Source organism: Aotus nancymaae, unplaced genomic scaffold (genome assembly GCF_030222135.1).
Source record: "Aotus nancymaae isolate 86718 unplaced genomic scaffold, 86718_ANA_hifiasm-v0.15.2.pri h1tg000014l, whole genome shotgun sequence".
NCBI lineage: Eukaryota > Metazoa > Chordata > Mammalia > Primates > Aotidae > Aotus > Aotus nancymaae.
In genome coordinates, this window is record NW_026988425.1 from 62383096 (window position 1) to 62395763 (window position 12668).

The 12668-nt window shown below is 38.4% G+C and overlaps 1 protein-coding gene across 2 annotated transcripts in view; it reads left to right on the forward strand.

Moving 5' to 3' along the window:
• The window catches only part of PIK3R1 (phosphoinositide-3-kinase regulatory subunit 1), an 85170-nt gene that overhangs the window by 52653 nt on the left and 19849 nt on the right, over nt 1–12668 (forward strand). For both annotated transcript variants that reach the window (XM_012462229.3, XM_012462230.3), the window contains 5 exons: nt 5745–5837; nt 6281–6355; nt 10634–10765; nt 11575–11776; nt 11969–12045. In XM_012462229.3, coding sequence (XP_012317652.1) covers nt 5745–5837; nt 6281–6355; nt 10634–10765; nt 11575–11776; nt 11969–12045 — 579 coding nt within the window. The remainder of the gene's footprint in view (nt 1–5744; nt 5838–6280; nt 6356–10633; nt 10766–11574; nt 11777–11968; nt 12046–12668) is intronic.

A 12668-nucleotide genomic window follows, 5' to 3' on the forward strand; every position in this document is an offset into this window, starting at 1 on the left:
ATCAACTCTTTGTACTCTCATTTTCAGTTGCCCATACTTTTTTTCTCCCTCTTCCTCCAAAAAAAGTTTTTATTTCCACCAAGCTCGATATAATTTAGTACACAATCGTTCCAACTTCATTTTTCCTTCACATTCAGAAAACTGAAGTCTAATAACTCAAATATATTAGTATTGTAGTCCTTTTGGGGGAAAATGTGATAAATTGAAAATATTTTAGTTTTGACTTCTGAAGATTTTGAGTATTGTTTATATATAGAAAGGCAACATGCAAGTGTTTACCAAATATGCTTCCAGCTTGCTTCCTTAGAAAAGTATTGAGAAGATTCGGTCTGTCTTATGTATGATAATTTCTGGTCTTAAAATCTGCTATTGCAATGAGTATTTCCATAATCTAAACAATAATAAAGATTACATGACTAATTCTAACAATAATAACTACCTATTAGTTTGTGCTTTCTACATACTGGGCATGATGCCTGTCATGTTTATATATATTCTTCATTTAATCCTTATTACCGTACATAATTATTCCCATTTTACAGATGAATAAATGGGATTCAAGTTAATTAACTTGCCCAAGATTACTGAATTCAGTAAGTGGCAAAGCAAGGATTAAAACCTAAGCCTCTTTGGCTTTAAAGCTCTGCTTCTAATCATTTTTTTACTACTGATTAAACAGATGTGTCCCAAAATTAAGGAACTCATCGCTGGATTTTTCTTTGCTTTTGCTTTTAGCTGCATTATCTTAGTAAAAGAGCACAGGACATCATTTGTTGTAGTGTTGCCTATAAAGCTTAAGAAGTTTAAAGTTCAGGGTGTTAATCATTATAGGCATAAAGTATGAATATGCTTAAAAGGTTTATTGAAGAATTGGGATTTATTAGATTTGCCCACCAGAATATACATTTTTCACTTGAAGTCCTGAGAGAGTGTTTCAGACAGAAATAGTTTTGACTCAGCAGTAGTTAGACAGACTAACATCTTGATAGAATATTGATCCATACTTTGCATATACATTTTCTTTTCTTTGTATTGCATTTTTAGAGGTAAGTGGCAGCTTTTCACACATTTCCAAGCTGCTTCCATCAGTAATGAAATATTTGGCTTGGGCGGCCTCTGGAGTCCCAGTGTTGTAGCTTAACTTTCCACTCGGCCCTGCCAGGCACTAACTTCAAAATATCTTTTTTATGGAGAATGCCTCTCAAAGGTGCAGCTGTGTGCTGGTTTCATTTTGCACTTCATAACGGTGTTGGCACCACTTAATGCAAAGAATGCCACTGTCTCCCACACACCACTGGTGCCCAAGGACTGTCGAGGCCTGTCCATGTTAGCGGTTTGGGAAGGGCTGAAATTTGAAGAGAAGCCTCTTTTTCTGTTCCATGTGATTGGTTGTCACCAGGGCAAAGGGGGAAAACTAGAACTAGTGGAAAATGCAGCATCAGATGTGTCACCAAAAATTCTTCCTACAACCTGGAACACCTAGTTCATTGGTATCCTGGTCAACATCGAAGACTGAGTCCTCCTTTCTTTTGAAGTAATGCATGTCTTGGATTCACTACTTTTAAACCTTCTTGCTGATCTTTATCCTTTTCTTTCTAAGCAATACTGATTTCTTTCAATGAAAAATGATTCAACTAGTGAAAAACCAGGATTGGATTGTAGTAAAGGAATCAACAAATTTGCCCAGATTCTTTAGAGTGGACTTGGTTCTCCACACTTACACACTGTGCTACAGCAAGCTCCACAACCAAAATCCATTAGTTACTCAGGTATAAAAATCAAAAGATGAACCCCAGTGAGAATTTATAGGTAAACTGTGGGAGGATGGTGCTCTGCTCATTTGTGTTTGCTCCATACCCCACCCTATATGATTGATATTTTTTGCATCTTTTTGTTTTTAATTCTATTATGTTTTGGTTTATCACACTTTGTAACGTACTTTATCGTGGACTTTTCAAAGAACAACTTGCCAAATTTGGTAATTCCTAGCAATTGTCATTTCCTGTTGGAATTTCTTAAAATGGAATCAAATGGAAAAGTAATTCTTGACTTTGTGTATTTAGTAAAATTAAAGGCATAGTTGATTTTAGGGTTGCCGTAAACATTAATATTTTGTTTTAAAATACTTTTTAGACTTTCGATGGTAATTGATCCTGTTGCTGGAAGTAGATGATATAAACTTTAAGCTTTTGGGTAGAACTTTCACATTCCCCATGTCTAAATATTTTAAAGAGGAAATGGATTGACTCACAGACATTGTACTAAGGAATGGGAAATCTTTGAATTGCTATTTAAAAAAAAATCCTTGTAAAACTTACCATTTAAAACTCCAGTTGCAAAATCCTGATCAGCTGTGATGATTCATACATTTGAGTGATAAGGCTTTTTGGTAAGTCACTCAATACATTACAAAAAGATTACTTACACTTCCTGGTACATATGTGTAGCTTTTTTTTTTTTTTTTAAAGCAATCTGGTATGCATTTTGAAAAAAATTCATCTTCTCACAGATACCTGACTGGTAGCACAGTGCTTTTTAGAAACTTCGTCCAACACCTGAATGAGTAATAAATAAAACAAATGATATTTTGTAGCTCAGGATACTGCAGGTAAACTAATACTTTTTGCCAAAGAAACATTGAAAAGACGAAGGAAAAGAAGGAGATTTTGCTTTTTTTTTTGTTTTAATTTTTTCAAGCTTAGTGAAGAAAGAGAGAGCTGGAAACCTTTTTGTATGGAGCATTTGCCAGCCCAGCAATATAACAACTGTTGGGTGCATATTTCAATCACAGTTAGATGAAATCTTTAATTATCATTTAATTTAACTTTCATATTTGCCTGCAGAAATGATTGTGTTGATAAGACTGGAATGAGACAAACGTTTATTAAGTAATTCCATTTTCAGAGCCAACATTAAAGGTTTTTTTAATTAAAAAAGCCTGTGTAATTTATGAGAAAAAGGAAAGAGGAATTGGCATGTTGGTTGCATGAGAGTTGCATGGATATGTATTTATACTATTTCATCTTCAGCTTTCTGAGATTTGGGGTGTGCTAAGTCCTGTTAGTTTGACAGGCCTAAGGAATGACACAATAATGGATCTTAATTAATAATGTTTTTCTACATAATTTCTCTACCTTTATATTTCCCTTCTGTTATACATGCTGATAGGATGATATTTCATTGTGTTCAGTGTAGAAGGTGTTTGTGAGAGAGGATACTTTTGTGAACTGATGTTAAGGCAAAGAGAGGTAGTTTATAATTTATCAGAGGAAATGAAATGGTATGCTTTCATTTTATAATATTTAAAAATTTTATAATGCTTTTAATAGACTATGAAACCTTTAAGATATTTGTATTTTAAGTGCTTTTCAGATATATTTACATTTTAACATACAGAGATTTGCGAGAGGTCATTGCTGGACTTTTTCATGGGATCACTCACATGAATTTTCTTATCAATAGAGTATGTTCTAAAGCTTATTTCTAACCCCAAACACATTACTAACCCCAAACAGATTACTAGCCCATTCCTGGATGTTCTGATTCTGAGGATTTAGGGTGGTACCTGGGAATCAGTATTTGTAGCGAGTTCTCCAGGTGGTGCTGAGCTCTGGCAGGTGTGGGAAACACTGGAGTGAGATGAAGTTCCCACCCAGTCCTCTGCATGGTGACTGGAAAGGTCATGGCCAGTTGTTTATGCTTTTATGAAATCTAAAATGTGTTAGCGAGTGATGTTGCAGTAAGACAGAGTCACTCAAGAAATTGAGAGGTAAACACTGCAGGGCTTTGCATTCAAATATTGATTAGCTCTATGTCAAGATGCCTTGTCTTCAGGGATAGCTTTAGATGGGGTCACTAACTCAAAGCTGACTCGGGAATCCTTCATCTGCCATTGACAAACTTTGCCCTTGTGCAGGCAAATAAGACTGTGGGCAGTAGCCACATATGGTTATTTCCATTTAAATCAGCTAAAATAAAAAAATGGCTGCATTTTACTCAATAGCCAGTGTGGCTGGTCGTTGCTTTATTGGAGAGCACAGCTGTAGAACATTTCCATCACAGAAAGCTCTAATAGACAGTGCTGCTATAGGATTTTCCCTCCTAATTTAGCTCTTCTCTTTTTATCCTGAGTTGTTGCTATGGCTAATAGAGTTAAGTGGCAAGATCATGCATCCATCTACATACTGCACATTCCATACTGCAATCTGAAAGAGTGTTTTTGCAAAACAACTTAATCATACTTTGTTCTCCGAGATCACAATTTAATTACATTACTTTTATAGCATGTTCTATGTTGACTTTTAGTACTTGAAATATAGGCTTAATTGAAATTTGTTGGCCACATGCAGTGGCTCTTGCCTGTAATTCCAGCACTTTGAGAGATTGAGGTGGGTGGATTGCTTGAATCCAGGAGTTCAAGACCAGCCTGAGCAATATGACAAAACCCTGTTTTTACTAAAAATACCAAAAGTTAGCTGGGAGTGGTGCTGTGCACAGTAGTTCCAGCTATTCAGGAGGCTGGGATGGGAGGATCACATGGGCCTGGGAAGTCGAGGCTGCAGTAGGCCGTGATCATGCCACTACAGTCCAGCCTGGATGACAGGGCAAGACCCTGTCTCAATAAAAAAATATATATATAGAAAAAAATTTGTTTACCATAGTATATGGCTTCTAATAAAGAGCTATACTGGGGAAATCTCACAAAAACAAAATTGCAAATATTTAGCCTTTCTTGGATTACATAAATTATTCCTACAAAAGACTGTAAGCAGTGAGGGTAATACACAGGTTGTAGTTATATTTTCATGATGACTTTCATTTACCTTTATTTTGCAGTTTCACACATTTAAGATGAATATATTTAGCTCCCTCTTCTGGCATAAATTGAGAATTTTTTTGCTTACAATGGTTTATTTTTGGACTGAGAATAAGGTTATCAATGTAATATTGAAGAATGTTACTTATGAGTGTCATCCAGTTAGGTTTTTTGGCATTGTTACAAATGGTAGAACACATGGAAGAAGTTTATGAAAACATCACATTTTTCAAATTACTAACTGACCAAAAATACATATAAGCAAATAAAGGCTTTGACAGGAGTTACACAGAAATTTAATTGATATCAAATGGGCAGTGATCATTTATATTGGCTTCTGGATCTGATGCTCAGCCCACACCTGGCATTTGTGAGGCTTGGGGCAAGAATGCAAAAAGAGGCCTAAGTACCCTGTGTCTATATATTTTTGTTATAAATCATGTCAACAAACTGTTCAATAAAATCTGTCCTATCCTTTCTGGGCAGTTATTTCTTCCTAATGACCAGGAGGACAGATGTGAATTCAGATTCTTGGGCTCCTGAGAGTTCTGCCCTAGAGTGTGGTATTATGGGGAGAGCTGGATTCTGATTCATCCCTTCTATCCCACCCCTTCCTTCCACCAACTTGGGGGCCCAGGGGTGTACCTAGGCAGAGGGGGTCATCCTGGGGAGGATGGACTTGGGGGAAAGGCCATAAGAGGCCATTTAGCAGGAAATTCTGGGGCATTACTCTGAGTAGGCCCTAAGTGAGAAACAGTAGGCATGTCACTTTGGCCTGAAAAGGGCAGAGCCCAGAGTAGGAGTTCTTGCTCTGGCCTGAGTTTGCAAAGGTCAGATGTAATTAAATTACTCTGTATGTCCTTCATTGTGGTCTAATGCGTTCAACTGTCCCAAGTTAAATACCATGGTGGGATTTTGTTGTTTGCAGCTTTGACTCTTCCGGATCTTGCAGAGCAGTTTGCCCCTCCTGACATCGCCCCGCCTCTTCTTATCAAGCTTGTGGAAGCCATTGAAAAGAAAGGTAAGCAGACTACTAGAGGGCATCAGTTCCTTCCTTATACCCTATTTCATGGCTGTTATTATTTATATTTGTCTCTTGTGCATTCACTAAGTAAGTTTCCTACCACTAGCTATGTGCAGATACTGTGCTGGACACAAACTGTTTGGGGCTGAGTACTTGGGAAAATGTCTTGGTCTATAATTTCTAAATCTAGGTTAGATTTATGTAGTTTCTGTATGGAAACTATTAAATTCTCCATAATTTAGTAAGTATGATTAAAGGCCAGATGGTTTTGCCAAAATCATTGACATGCCAGATAAGATTAATAGTAGGAGCTGATTTCCAAGAATATTTGGTACACATCTAGAACAGATACTGGATGGAAATTGGAATGTCTCTGGCAGCAGGCTCACAGGTTCTCCAGAGAGCTGTGTTTTGCATACATGGTCTGTTTTGTGTCCTAGGTCTGGAATGTTCAACTTTATACAGAACACAGAGCTCCAGCAACCTGGCAGAATTACGACAGCTTCTTGATTGTGGTGAGTGTCACAGAGCTAGAAATACAAATGGGATAGACAGGTCTTGGCTTTCTGTTTCAGGTAATGCACACGAAAAACTGAATTTAATCTATGCAATGTTCTAAGTTTAAAGGAAACTCAGAAATCATGCACAGTTCCCCCTGCCCTGTTACGGTAACAGTGCAAACCTTTGACATTTGTCTCCTGAGTTGGGCTTGTAAGTGTGTGCACGCCTGCCTGCAGGCATGTTGGTCATCACCATAGCCATCGGGCCCTGGGTCCTGCAGAGTAGAGAAACCACCTCTTGGTGTTTCTCTCGCTCTGCGTATCTACCATCTTCCCTTGACCCTGAATTTGGCTACATCTAATTCATCTGAATCAATTAAAAAATATTTTTAAGCCTATGTCACTTAAGAAATGTCTCTTCTGACATCCTTTTCCTTTTATTACCGTTCCATTCCATTTTCCTTTTCCCTTTCCCTTTCTTTCTGGCTTACTTCTTTCTTGCTTTTTTTGTGTTGAGTACATTAAGTAACATTGTGATACTGTTAGGTTCAGTGGTGTGCGGATAAAACAACTCTCTAGGAAGAAAAAGCCCCTGGTTTGTAGTGTCTGACCATTTCTGTGGCATGAATATTCCCACCGGGATTTGTTTGAAGCTAACCAACATGATGTCACTGGATGTGCAATTGGGAAGAATTGAGGACAGTTTGGTTAAATGACACTAATTAATTTAGCCAAGAGGGCTTTAGTATCCCACACATCCACCCTCCTCCTTTGACATAGAGAAAAAAACTGCACAAATCAATGTACTTGCCAGCTTTCCAGCAAGTCATCTTCTTCTATTAACTTCTAGAACCTCTCAAGATCCTTCATTCTCTCACAATACTTTTTTTAAAAAAAAATTATATACTGCCTCACATCATTTTCACTGAACTTAGCTGTTTAAACCAAAAAGAGCAAAACCTAGTTTTGGACTCCTTCGGAGGTATAATTGCACAAAGAATGCCCACATGATAGTAAACAAGAGTTTGAAGTGTGAGGCAGTTTCAAAATGAGGCAGCTTCTGACACTTTCTAGAAAACAGGTTTTTTGGAGGAAAGGAGGAGACTAGACCTTTATCAGTAAATTCTTAACTTGAAATGTTCTGACCAAATGTTTTAAAAATTAAAAAAAAAAAAAAAGGTTTAACTTTATTTTTCCTTTGTACATGGAGATCAGTTGCACGCGAACAGGGCACATCCTGTCTGCTGCTCTGCCTCCTGGACATCCCACAGAGTAGGCCATTAGAACTGAATGTGCAGAACACTCGAGGTGAAAAGGCTTGTTTTTTGGTATTTCTGACAGCTTTTATCAGGGTGTTAAGGAAACGCCGAATTTTGTCCTTAGCCAATAGAAATAAAGACACATGTTTTGGTCAGAAAATTGGTCAAATTATGAACATGTGTAGTCATAGGAAATGTTTAGACATCAGAGTCTGATGAAGTGGAAGTTATTTGAGAAATAGTGGTTAGGTTTATAATGTGACCAACACAGAATGATGCAGTTTCGCTATTAAAAAAAAACTCTTTACACCACTTGTGAGATAGTCAACAACCAAGATTCACGTCAACAGTACATTTTGACATTTTACTTCCCCAATGAGATCAAAACACATAGAAAACATATATATACAAATGTTGTCCAGACTTTGGAGTCGATCTGCCAGGGCTGTTTCTAACTCAAAGATTTTTCAGTACATAAAAATATTGTATAATATCCTGGAGGAAGCTCCAAAATAGTCACTTACACCTAAAAAAAAAAAAAGTACTTTAACCAACCTTGTGAATTACCAGTGTTTGAAAAGGATAGAGATGGCAGTCAGTAGCCCACTTTTATTAGCACCTGCTAAGCTATTTTATCCACACATTAACCTTGTGGTGTACATCTTAGTAACTTTAACTCACCAGAAAAGAAAGCTGAGCCTCAGGTAATTTCTTTCACATTTTTCAGTGGCTGGAGTGGCATCTTTTTCTGATTACAGGAGTCCTTGATTTTTTTCTCTTTTTTTAATTTGGCCCCAAGATGAATTGTTTCTTTGTCTCATACAAATTTTAATGATTCAGATTTTCTCCTGATAGTTTTTGGTTTCTTTTAACTTGACTCTGGTTTTCTCAGCCTTGGTGCCATTGACATTTTAGGCTGGATAATTCTTTGCTAGAAGAGTGGGAGCCTGCCCTGTGCGTTGCGGGATGCTTAGCCACATCCCTAACCTCTAGCCACATCCCTAACCTCTACCCTTGAGGTGCCAGCAGCATCCTCCCCGAGTTGTGACAATCAGATATGTCTCCAGAAATTGCCAGATGGCTCATGGCAGAGGGCAGGATCACACCTCCACTGGGAACCACTAACCTAGGGAGAGACCTGAAGAAAAGACTCCAGGGAGGTGGGGGGTGGGGGGTGGCAGGAGAAGTGAGGGGCTGGAGAGTTTACTGGGTACCTGTCATGAGTAGACTCAGTGAAAAGTGAGGCAGGAGAGAATGCAAACTCCTCCAACCCAGTACTAAAGATTATGTAGCTCTTCAAAAGTCATCACATGGCAGGTGTGAATAGCTAGTGGAAGAGCATGTTAGGCCAGTTTCAGTACAGAAAGGATTCTTAGAGAACTATCATACTTTGCTTAAGGGTGTCTAGGGTACCACCTTCTCCCAGTCACTTATACTCAAACACCTTGCAGTAAACTTTCATACTTCCTCATTCTCCCCTAGGCCACACAATCCATTGCAATCAATCACCAAGTTACATGAGGTTTTGATAATATCTTGCACATGTCTAACTGCATTAGAATTCAGACCTCCATCAGCTTGATTCAGAGAACTAAAACTGGTATTTTTACTTCTAGCAGCACTCCTTTCTAGTTTATTCTTAACACTATCATTAGTAAAGCTGTTGCAAATGTAGTATCTTGCCCATCAGCCCACCTTTTCTCCACTGAGTCCACAAGTCCCCAGATCACTTTCCTCAAGTTATCCTTCACAGTGCTGTACAACCTTCAGTGGCAGCCAAAGGCCTCTCCTTTTTTAAAGGCCTGTGGTCACCCCTGCCCCCAGATCTTTGTTTCTAGCATCCTTTCTTTACGCTGGGCATTGTGTCTTTCTAACCCAAGTACTCAGAGTGCCATGCATGGTGAGTGCCTGGAGGGTGGTTTTGACTAGTTTTGCCCCCATTATTGAATCACTTGACCTGTTTCCCAGCTGAGGGATTTGCTGGACAGATATGCTCATCTTATTTTCTGAGACAGTCTGATGTCCACAGGTTAGATTAGTAATACTCAGCCAGAATCAGGGAGAAATATTCTAAAAATGTTCAAATTATTTTCATGGATATTCTTGAGATTGGTTTGTGAAATTCTGTCGTATCTTACTGTTGAATCCATCATTCTGTTGGTGATATTTACATGAATTCTGAGATATATCAGCTCAAGTCTTAGGAAATCTGGGAATATGCATTTTTAAAATTTTCCTGTTGAGGTTTTAGGAAATATTTACTATATGACTAACCATTCCTAGCTAGAACCCTTCTCAGTCAGGGCAGAATCCCCCTCAGAGTGTCTTAGGAAATGTTTGGGCTCTGTATTTGTTTGCTCGGCAGTTACAACAAGCTACCACAGACTGCGTGGCTTAAAAAGCAGAAACTTACTTCTTGTGGTTCTGGAGGCTAGGGGTCTGACTTAAAACTGTGGGCATGTTTGGTTTCTCCTGAGGCTTCTGTCCTTGGCTATGGGTGGTCGCCTGCTCACTGAGTCCTCACATCGTCTTTCCTCTGTGCCTCTGCATCCCTAGCGTGACCTTCTGTGTCCTCATTTCCCCTCCTAGAAGGGTATCAGTTAGATTGGATTAGAGTCCCCTCTGATGGCCGCGTTTGAACTTAAATGCGGTCAATTTCTGAGGCACTAGGGGATTGGGCTTAGAGTGGGATAGAGGATGGGGTAGGTAACCACTGAAGAGGCAGCCCAATTCAGCCCACAGCAAGGGCATTATTTTTTGTTGCCGCATTGTCTGGAGGTCTGCTACTGGCATCAGGGGCAGGGGGTCAGGCATGCTAAATGCAATATATTGGAAAGACCTCCACAGGAAAAATGGTTCTACCCCAAATGCTAGGAGTAACCCCTATAAGAAATATGTCTAAAAAATACTTTGTGTCTTATATCATCATACTGCTTTTTTGTGTGTGTGTGATGAGTCAAATGCTCAGAAAATTGGCCCAACTGATGTATTCTATAAAATAAGTGTCTGAAATATTTTTTAAAATGTTTCCTAGATGTCGCCTCTGTGGACTTGGAAATGATAGATGTGCACGTTTTGGCAGACGCTTTCAAACGCTATCTCCTGGACTTACCAAATCCTGTCATTCCAGCAGCCGTTTACAGTGAAATGATTTCTTTAGCTCAAGGTTTGTTTTTTCTCTTCTGGGAACCTCATTGAACATATGTGGAGATGTAGATGTGCTTGTATATGTGTTGCATATATAGAGATAGTGGTTAGAAAATAGTAGTAGTAACCTGTCCCTCCCCCCGACACTACCACCTCAAATTTCCTCCTCCACCCAAGCATCCAATAGAAGACCCAGATTCTCATTTGCTTAGGAAGCCCATCTGCATGTCAGAATCAGAAATGGCTCATTGTCAACCTTTAAGCTATCAGTTTTAACAAAGTTTGCTACATCATGAAGGCCATGGTTCCAAGTACTAGTGTCGGATTCAGGGAACTGGGACTAGGATCCAGTGATGGGGGATGTTCTTGTCATCTTCCCTGAGTGGCTGTAACAGAATGTGTTGAGGGAAGAAGGCTCTCAGTTTTAGGAGCTGAGGCTTAGTTAAGTGCTCTGGGGACAGGAAACTGTGGTTCGTAATCTTCAAGGTTAAAACCTGTTATACTTATCTGATTCTCCTCTGAGTTAGCCAATCACACTTGAAGCTGCTCAATACTGGGTAGGTTGCCGCCAGCACACCCTGAACAGCTTGTGGTTTTTTTAATACACCGAGCTTCTTGCATTTCCATTTGACCTGAGATTTCTACTTTCTCATAATGCATTTTCTAATGAGAAGGACAGAGGTACTGCATGCTTCTCTCAACAACTTTTTAAATGACTCTTATAGCTTGAAGAAAGAACAGAACTTTTCTAGGTGTTTATTCGCTGATATCTAGAAATAGTCTCTTATTTCTCTTTTTTCTTTCTTTTCTTTTTTTTTTAACTTGTAGAAGTACAAAGCTCCGAAGACTATGTTCAGCTATTGAAGAAGCTTATTAGGTCACCTAGTATACCTCATCAGTATTGGCTTACGCTTCAGTATTTGTTAAAACATTTCTTCAAGCTCTCTCAAACCTCCAGCAAAAATCTATTGAATGCAAGAGTTCTCTCTGAAATTTTCAGCCCTATGCTTTTCAGATTCTCAGCAGCCAGGTAAGTGAAAGGAGACAAACAGGTATTTTGGGGTGATGAGGGTAAATGGGTTGGTCATTAAAGCATATTCTAAATGTACTACTCCAGAGGTGCATGTGCAGATGCTATCATACACATTCACTTGAGTGTATATAAATGAAAATGAGTGTGCTTTTCGGGAAAATGTTTCTAATAAAACTCTCTTTCTTGCAGCTCTGATATTGAAAACCTCATAAAAGTTATAGAAATTTTAATCTCAACTGAATGGAATGAACGACAGCCTGCACCAGGTAATGCTTTTTGAACATTTAGCATTCTCTCATTGTTCATTTTTTAGAGCCTTAAAAAATGGTGGCCATAAACTTCCTCTGAAGTAACACCAGCTTCTTATGGAATTATAATTGGTAGTGATGTTACCTTGTGATTTAAAGAAAAAATAACTAAGTGGTAGTGTATATATTAATTATTATCCGAGTTTCAACATTTGTGGATTTTAAATTATCTTGGTTTTAGGTGAGAGTTGGGGGAGAGTTCCCTGTACCCTTAACATTTATGCTTCAGGTTGTTGAAGAAATTTATGGAGTTTATTTTAGTTGTTGACATTTTTGTTTTTCTTTCTAATACTTATAAAGTAGGGGATTTATAATTACTATATAATTGAAAGTATTTTAGAATGTGTATTTTGGAATTGGGTATGCTGAGAAATGCCTGTCAAAATAAACACTTTCAATAATGCGAGCAGTATGAAACCAGAGTGTTCGCTGCAGCAGATTTGAGCAAACCAGACACTTCTTTGAAAGCAGGCTGCTGTTCAATTAGCCATTTAACAAAGCAGGAAATGTAGACCATATTAGCAATGCATTTAATTTAAACTGATGTATTTTTCTTCTGCGGAAAGTCTAAACAACGTCAT